Genomic DNA, 8,704 nt, shown 5'->3' on the forward strand with positions numbered 1-8,704 from the left:
ATACCTCCAAATTCTTCAAACATCACGAAAAATATTAGGTTTTTTGGCTAAGTTTCGAGGTTCAGCTTGGAGCTATTTGGGAAGAAAAACTGGGGATTACTGAGCAGGGCAGGACAATTGTCGTTAAAAAAAAAGAGAATGTCCCTTAAACAGTCAAATAAAAAAAGACTATTACTATATGCGAGTATTGTACTCATATCTGGTGTCATGCTGCGGACTGAAGACGAAGAACACCTTACATTCGAGGGATCCGAGGTCATCCTATTGTATAACGTTTAATGTCGGAACAAATTTAAAATAGTATTCAGAATCATTTTCTTACCTCAAAACTTTTCATCATTGTGTTGGTATCCACGTCATCTAGGTAACATGATCACCTCTTTAAGATCTCCTCTAAAAGCCATAAATTTTCTCCTACATAAACAAGGCAAGTTACTCTTTCGGATTTCCTTATGTTGCAGAAGTCTATACAAGACTACAACTAGTAGTTTATGGTTATAACAAATATATATATATATAAAAGTATAAAAAAATTACCGACTTTAAACCTTAATGCACCGACTTGTATAAATTCCAATAATTCCAATCGAGGCTGGTGACAGTTAAGAAAAAAAAAAAAAAATAATGGTGTAAAAGAAAAAATAATAACAAAATGAACGTCCTATATATAATATTGACCAAATTTTAAATAATTTCGATATCCTATAGGCTTTTGAGGAAATTGAAATACTATTTTATTTAACAGTCATCCTTTTGCCAGTCGATTTAAAATGAAGTGATTTTTTTGATATTGCTTTCCCTTGTTGTTTCTGAATAAATAAATACAAATGAAGTAGAAAAAGTATTACTATATCATAGTTAAGCACATTATATATGAGAAAATAGTCCCACATTTGTATTTAACTAATTTTACGTAACAATTATCAGAATTAATCATCTAATAAAAAAAAAATCTAACCGCGTGACGTAATAGCAGTAACTGCTTAATACTTGTTTATAGTATAAATATAAGTTTTAAAATCATGAATTGACAGTGAAAATCACAAATTAAATTTGCCGCCCTTTAGTTTAGCTAATCGGAAAAATTTAAGGACACAGGTAAGTAATAAAAAGCATAAACGTCAAAACATTAATAATTTATCTCGAATTAAACTTTAATATTTATTGCATAACTTTTCAAGCATTTTAAAATAACAATATTTTATATCGAATTCCATGTCGTACCAATAGTTGACGGCTATACATCCATGGCTCTGTCTGACGTGATGGAACCACAGGCTAGGTAGATATAGACAGTCGCCTTTGTAAAGACGAACTTGGAATTTATTAGCGAATCTGAACTCCGGGTACTTCACCAGATCTGGATTCAGGGGATCTAAGAATATTAGATGCAACAGAACAATAAAACAATAATTACAGATTATATATAAATTTTTCACAAAATGGCGCGAAACGCTAAGGCAAAGAAAAATGTCATTAAAATAAAATTATGTATTACTATTTACTCGCGTCTAGCACTGCACGCGACTTCGTCCATGTGATATTAAATAACTATAAATAACCATGTAATTATTTTATTAGCCGTAAATGTAGATTACAGATCTCAATCGCGATAAACATGGCATAAATCTAACTACCACAGAACATCACTAAAAATGGTGAGATTGAATTATTCTTTTTATTATTTATATGGAATTAATATACACTTCCAATAAAGTACAAATAAGTCACCAGATTAACTTAATAATTTCGATTTTCAAAGATATATAAATATATATATATATTTATATATACCTTTAAAAAGTATGATAGACAAGTTAGCTATAATATTAAATGTGTATGTATAGTTAAAAAGTACTAACCTATACAAATCCAAGGTAGTTCACTGCCCACCTCTGAATCAGTAGTTTTAGGAACTACACTCCAATTATCGCACGTTCTCTTAAACTCTGCTTGGGGATATCTTCTGTATGGGACAAAAGGTAAATCTGTCGGTGGAATAAGTATGAAGTCTTTGTATCCATCAATAACACAGTATATGTTCTCATAAGGATCTTTGTGCACTGGAAAATAATAATTTAACCAATATTTACTGTACCTGACCCACTGGGTACTGACTGACATAAGCATACTTAATTGATTAAAAACATTACTAAAAATTTAAATTTATTAAGTAAATTAATATTTACTTGATGTCACAGCTCTTTCATCTCCCATCCAAAAGTTGATGGCATCTGGCTTCTTATTAAAAGCTTTGCTCGCAAAACTGATATGTTTCTCAACATCATCTATGAGTTCACCAAAGTCCTCTGTAAGGTTTGAGTTCTGTCTTTGGATGTACGGAATCAGATTCACACTGGAATAAACAATGTGACAAATATTTTTTTAGTTCATTTGATGTGAATATAAACTTATTGTGGTGTAATAAAATAGTTATATATTACGTCTTCTGATATAATATGTCTAAAAATTGCTTCATTGTCATTTCAACCTCATATGGAGTAACAAAATATTCTTCTCCACTGTCATTCTTAGATATACCGTCAGCCAGACCATTTGGTGTAAGGGTAACCGTTACTACTTTATCTCCTAAATTTTCTCTGCAAATTCAATTAAGGTTGGATCTTCATAATATGTTATCATACTATTTATTTCTGCTGTTAACTTTAAACTTAATTTAGTAAATCAACTTCAAACGAAATTGAATATATTGTAAAAGAAATATTCTTACTCTAGTCTACCTAAAGTAGTCTGCACTCCATTTTTGAGTTGCCGGCCAATCTGCACATCCTGCTTTGATTATAACAGGCATATTTTTGGAGACATAATCCCTATGGAAATCCAAGGGATCCAGATAATCCACTTGATCTATATCTCCACCTAAATATAAATCTACAAAAAAACATTACTAAAGCTTTTTATAATGAAAATAAAATTCAAAAAACAAATCTCGAGATAACAAATATTACGCGAGACATAATTGACGTACCTGAAGATTCTTCATTCAGAGTTTTAAAAGCTTCTGTGACCTTGTCTACCATCGTATTTTTTCATATCACCTATTAACAAGCAAATATTTTAAAAGCTTTTTCTTTTTATTTATGACACTGTAAAATGTAAACATAACCTATGTTTAAAGACTGTCAAAAATCAAAATGATAGTAAATTGATCTAAACCTAAATTTTAATCTGTCTGACTACAGGTATTTATTAAAATGAAACAATTATTATTTTATACTTTATATTGCAAAACATACAAAACCTTCTTATTAGATGACTCATAAAAAAAATAAAAATACAATTAAGTTGTTTAAAAAGATATAACTATATTTCCATTGCAATAATTTTAGATTTAAAAAGTGCAAAAAAAAATTTCGAAAATTTTTACAAAATATTACAAAAACTAGAACAAAAGCGTTGGCATAATCAAATATATTTCATTGGCATGGGTTTTTTCAATATGCCCTTGGCGGGTGAGGCTTTCGAAGGTTCTTTTGGCATTGGAGGTGGCTCCAACGGCAGAATTGTGTCACGAAGAGGTGCAGTCCTGTTACGCCAAAAGGCTCTTGGCATGAAAGTATAAGTGGAGTCTATGGCTGAAACTGAAGTAATCAATTTAATATTTTTTTAATTTTTATATAGAGTAGGTATATTTATATTAATACTTTTAAAATAAATGAGACATTTGTGTATTTAGTTACAATTTACTTACTCCTCGGTTTTTGATTAGAAAATTCTGATATAGACATAGCACTCTGAGCCTTCGGTCCAGGCAACATATTCAACTCGAAGAAATCATCGAGTCCTTGTCGTGACATTTTTATTTTGTTTTTAACGTTTAACTGGCGTAAACGAACTACTTTGTCGAAATTTTGAAGGAATGTTCTGGATGTGTTGTGAATAACGACACTGTCTAAAACGCCTGAAAATTATTTGAAAATTAACAATAGTTTGAAGCAAGGAAATATTTTTAAAGTTAGTCAGCACATATAAGTATGAATCCCAGTTTTATTAGAACGATGATTCCCAGAAGTTAATATATAGTATACGAGCTATTACTATGATAATAATATAATATTAGTGACTCAAAAATATGGGCCATTTATGTGAGGATGATATATTAGTTCAAACACTCTGTAAATATGTTTTTTTTAACTTACGCAAAGGTGCACATCGCGCTATTATAATTTCCTTATATCGATGCTTTTTGGTCATCGGATTATCGATAAAGTTTATCTCGACTAAAGATATAAGGCTGCATAAGCTGTCTGCTGTAGCCTGAAAATAAAACATGTGTATAAAAATAAAAATATTATACACAATTCTTACTATAGCTTACCTCAACATTGTCTAAATTATTTTTCTTTGCGATAAGAACTTCGAGACGTCGAAGAGGCTTAGCCCAAGACATGTCTGCTATTTTGTTTTCAGAAACGTTTAAAATTCTCAAGGAGGCCTTAAAAAAAATATATTAGATAGCTACAGCAGTCATTACGACAAATATATAAACAACATTAATATATTAAAGATTAAATCATACCCCTATTGCTATTATACTTCTTGGCTCAAAGCAGAGAGGGTCTGAATTCTCCGGACATTGTTTTTCAACATGCAACTCTTCTAAATATTTTAATTTATCTAAATTTTCTATAACACTTATTTTATTGTCCCCAAGATATATCTTCTTTAATTTTGTTAAATTATCCAGACCCTCAACTTTTGTTATTTTGTTAGATTGCAAGTGCAAATGGGTTAAATTGTAAAGGAAATTTAAATTTGTTATCTTCGTAATCTGGTTATTATGAAAATAGGCATAAATAATGTGGTTGGGTTCCTTCGGTTTTTGCTAGAATGTGTAGAATATACGATAATTTTATAAATACTTTTCTTTTAAATCTAGACATAAGTGGCATGTGCATATTTTATTTACTTACAATTTCCGTGAGACATTTTTCATGCATAAATAAATGAGTTGGCCTCTTGTTAGACATATTCTTTTGTTTTACCATTTTCTTAGCTTGCTTTCGTAAGCTTTCTTCATTTTGTTCCTCGTTCAGGAGTTTAACTTTACTAGTAGCCATAATTTCATTTGAAATAACCAAGCGTTTGTTTTTAAAAAGATAAACATTGATCAAACATTTTCAAAATGAGCGCGTCAGATTGTTATTAAACGTTTCTATAGTTACTAGTTTAAATAATACTTATTTGTTTTCTCGTATAACTTTTAATACAGAAAATTTATGTTAAATAATAAAGAGTCTATAAAATGTGTTTATTTAATTTTTAATGGTTTTTTAGTAATTTTTTTTCATTATCTGTAATGATTATAACAAATGACATTTACACTGACAACAATATTCCTTAACCGTAAATAGTGTAGCAGTAGCCAGTAGTCTTAATATCTGGATTTTCAATTTATAATATAAATCGCTCCAAAACCGTGTTGATAGAAAAACATTTCTGAAGGTTAAAATCTTCTAAAAAAGTGACGAATTAATAAAAGAGGTGAGAACTACTACTTCATATTTTTATAAATTACAACTAAGTTAGCAGTTGGTGGATATAGTTTTTTTTGGGTTATACACAATATTAATAAATAAGGATTTTATGATTTCTTTAAAAAAAACTGTCGATATAAAATATTTCGACGCTAATTACTATAAAATTTAAATGAAACTAAGTGTTTCTGATACTACACACTTATTATTATTTTGCATCTACATAATCCTGACGTTACGTCCTTTACAGCTACCGTAATCACGGCAGACGATGAAAGTGTCTCTGAATCCGAAAAACTTAGTTTCATTTAAAAGTGTATACACTAAATTCTTAGCATAACTAATGCATTTTTAATTTTTTTCCTAAAATGTTGTCAGATGTTTAACGATATATTTAAAATGTATTTTATTTTATAGAATGGGTGAAAGATACAATATACACAGCCAGCTAGAACATTTACAGAGCAAGTACATAGGAACCGGGCATGCTGATACCACGAAGTACGAGTGGCTTACGAACCAGCATCGAGACTCATGTTGCAGCTACATGGGGCATCCGGATATACTGAGTTACTTTGCTATAGTTGAAAACGAGTCCAAAGCGAGGGTGAAGTTCAATTTGATGGAGAGAATGCTCCAACCTTGCGGTCCACCGCCGGAGAAACCGGAAGATTGATCTTAGGTTATAACATATATTGAGTAAAACAAATTTTTTAAAACTGTGTTTTCATTACACGACTACTATTATTTTAAGATACCTACTTATAATTGCCATTAATATTTCCAGGTCAACATTATATACCTAAAATAAACTGTACGTTGAATTTTAAAACAAATGAAAGAAATATTCGCAATATTATGAACAAAGATAGATTTTTATGTTCAAACGGTAACAAATTCTGATTAAGCTGTGGTGTAGGGTGCTTCAATTAATTAATTCTTATACCAGTCAATTTCGTAAGTGTTTTAACTGAGGAAAACTAGAAATTTGTTCAAATACAAGTGTTCTGATTTCATTAAAAGTAAATTAACGGGAACATAAACATTACTTTTGTAACCACTATCTCCAAATAAAATGGCTGCCTCAAGTACTAAATGATATATGTTGAAAAGTGAAATAAAAAATTTATTTGCAGTTTTTTCTGCTTAAAAATGAGATTTGATCTGAAATAATTTATTAACCAATGAGGCTTTTTAACATCAATGTATATTTGGTTTTTGTTTAAAAAAAAAATTTAATTTCATTTTATCGACTTTTTTATATAACTTGTATTTAAGATGCAAGTCGTATACAGATTTAAAACTTTTGTGGTTTGGTGTTAAGTAATAAAAGTCATAAAGCTGCTATCCAACATTTAATATAGATTTCCAGACTTCCATCTTTGCGTTCAAGGCTTCCTCTCTCTCCTTTGCTTGCGCTTCCAACTTTTTTTGTTGTTCGAAACTATTAATGGCATTCTGCACGAGAACTCTCTGTACATATGGAACAATTTTCTTACATTCCTTTTCAAGAATGCTAAGTGCGTTTAAAACACAATCGGCATCCATCGAGCCAATCTGTCGGTAATCTGACACTTGTTGTAACTCCGGCAACATTGACATAGTGATCACACCGTGGTTTACACCTTCGTGGTCTCTGATCGCTAATTGTTCCTCATCATCTGTAGGGTCGACAAACACCTTGTCTCCGCTTATAGCGAGAGAACTAGCGGTTATAATATCATACATTGGTACAGCTGCATCTGATAAAGCCAATCCCGCTGCATTTATTGCTGCTGGCAGACATGCTCCATCATTTTCTAGAATGTATATGAATATGTCGATCTGAAAAAAAATATTTTTATTATTGTATGGTGAAATATTAACATATAATATAATACTATAATGCATTTTAAGGATCACACAAACCTGATAATTTGGGAACAGATGCCTGCAGACAGCGGGTTCTAAGGCCTTTTTGAGAGCCACTGATAATGCCCTCTCATCTGAATCTGGAACGAGAGCTTTCCGTTCTCCCCGACATGAGAAAGGTGCATATTTAACTTCACAATACAACTGTCCAAGGGTACTGGAAATAGGAAATAAGCAGTTATAACTTGTAGAAATAAACAAAACAAATTTACATTGGCACTATAGAATGTAAATAAAGATATTTTAATTAAAAATGACTATTGAGTAGATTTTTAATCATTTAAATATTGTCATATTATATGTCTAGTACCTGTATTCATTCTGGTGTACAATTTCCCTTGGATCAAACACAGAACATGCGACTTTTGTTCTCTTTAGTTCTATATAAGATGATCCCTTAGCTTGTGATATCATTCCCGTTCTAGCAACTAGAAATAATATTAATTATAATTACTTAGAATGTAATATTTATATTTCAGTTAATCTCATATTTATTATGTGAAACATACAAAACATACACAAGGTACGCGCTTCATCCATTTCGCGCCCTCCTTTCCGACGTCCATTCTCGTCGATTAATTCCTTAAGAAATTGCTTATAATCCTTCGTATAATCCTCTGTGAAACGCCTATACGATACACTGTCTTCTGGTCCATTAAATCTTCTATAATCCAGTGGCATTTTTATCTTTTAGATATTATCTTTTAGGTTACCCTAGTTAAGTCAAAAAGTATGAAGTAAACATTTGTAGTCGGGAGTTAGTAGAAGTCAGGGATAATGTCAATTGTCAAAGGCATACTTTAATGTCAATTTTGACAGTTTCATAAACTAGGCTACCACAACATCATAAACTACCTATAAGCTTTTAAGCAGTAGGTACTGTCCATTCTGCATGATCCGTAGTAGGCAACAGGCGGAATAGTTATGTACTGTAAATAACACCACATCTTATTAAAAAAAATAGTATAATTCTTCTCCTTAAATGATGTTTTATTCAATCGATAGAGCAAAGAAACCTTGAAAAAAGTAAAGAATTACAGATACAATTTATTACACAGGGTTTTGGGCAGATATGTTAAGAAATTTGTATTAAAGATGTATCATTATTAATTATATCTAATAAGTAGTCTCTTCTGTCGTATTTAAAATAGATTTTGTATTTTACGATATTTTAACCTTTTTTAACTAACATTTCACTACATTTTATTTTTTTTTAATAAATATATATATATATTTTGTAAATTACGTATTTGATTAATAGTTCTAAAATAATTTAACATTAATTTTTGTACAAA

At 30.3% G+C, this 8,704-nt stretch overlaps 4 protein-coding genes across 6 annotated transcripts; 1 reads left to right on the forward strand and 3 right to left on the reverse strand.

Annotated features, from left to right (window-relative positions):
* Nucleotides 1-1,121: 1,121 nt before the first annotated feature.
* Nucleotides 1,122-3,131, reverse strand: LOC116775107 (bifunctional peptidase and (3S)-lysyl hydroxylase Jmjd7). 2 transcript variants are annotated; one of them, XM_061524578.1, is made up of 6 exons: nucleotides 2,990-3,131; nucleotides 2,742-2,892; nucleotides 2,445-2,600; nucleotides 2,190-2,356; nucleotides 1,863-2,063; nucleotides 1,122-1,375 (listed from the first exon to the last, which is right to left on the reverse strand). In XM_061524578.1, exons 1-6 carry the CDS (start codon nucleotides 3,039-3,041, stop codon nucleotides 1,155-1,157), a joined length of 948 nt encoding a protein of 315 aa, XP_061380562.1. In that variant the 5' UTR covers nucleotides 3,042-3,131; the 3' UTR covers nucleotides 1,122-1,154. The 2 variants fall into 2 exon arrangements, with proteins under 2 accessions (XP_061380562.1, XP_061380563.1); XM_061524579.1 differs by having other exon boundaries at nucleotides 2,742-2,908; nucleotides 2,990-3,128.
* Nucleotides 3,132-3,255: 124 nt separating this feature from the next.
* LOC116775209 (protein phosphatase 1 regulatory subunit 42-like) lies at nucleotides 3,256-5,173 on the reverse strand. Its single transcript, XM_061524623.1, has 6 exons — nucleotides 4,935-5,173; nucleotides 4,541-4,846; nucleotides 4,340-4,456; nucleotides 4,161-4,278; nucleotides 3,713-3,922; nucleotides 3,256-3,602 (listed from the first exon to the last, which is right to left on the reverse strand). Exons 1-6 carry the CDS (start codon nucleotides 5,079-5,081, stop codon nucleotides 3,427-3,429), a joined length of 1,074 nt encoding a protein of 357 aa, XP_061380607.1. The 5' UTR covers nucleotides 5,082-5,173; the 3' UTR covers nucleotides 3,256-3,426.
* Nucleotides 5,174-5,341: 168 nt separating this feature from the next.
* On the forward strand, nucleotides 5,342-6,217 carry LOC116775208 (splicing factor 3B subunit 5). The gene is made up of 2 exons (XM_032668056.2): nucleotides 5,342-5,505; nucleotides 5,916-6,217. The coding sequence occupies exon 2, from the start codon at nucleotides 5,917-5,919 to the stop codon at nucleotides 6,172-6,174; it is 258 nt and encodes an 85-aa protein (XP_032523947.1). The 5' UTR covers nucleotides 5,342-5,505; nucleotide 5,916; the 3' UTR covers nucleotides 6,175-6,217.
* Nucleotides 6,218-6,838: 621 nt separating this feature from the next.
* On the reverse strand, nucleotides 6,839-8,316 carry LOC116775261 (exosome complex component MTR3-like). 2 transcript variants are annotated; one of them, XM_061524714.1, is made up of 4 exons: nucleotides 7,928-8,316; nucleotides 7,720-7,837; nucleotides 7,407-7,566; nucleotides 6,839-7,322 (listed from the first exon to the last, which is right to left on the reverse strand). In XM_061524714.1, exons 1-4 carry the CDS (start codon nucleotides 8,088-8,090, stop codon nucleotides 6,843-6,845), a joined length of 921 nt encoding a protein of 306 aa, XP_061380698.1. In that variant the 5' UTR covers nucleotides 8,091-8,316; the 3' UTR covers nucleotides 6,839-6,842. The 2 variants fall into 2 exon arrangements, with proteins under 2 accessions (XP_061380698.1, XP_061380697.1); XM_061524713.1 differs by having other exon boundaries at nucleotides 7,919-8,315.
* Between the last annotated feature and the right edge of the window lie 388 nt (nucleotides 8,317-8,704).

Source organism: Danaus plexippus, chromosome 25, assembly GCF_018135715.1.
Source record: "Danaus plexippus chromosome 25, MEX_DaPlex, whole genome shotgun sequence".
In the NCBI taxonomy this organism is placed as follows: Eukaryota; Metazoa; Arthropoda; class Insecta; order Lepidoptera; family Nymphalidae; genus Danaus; species Danaus plexippus.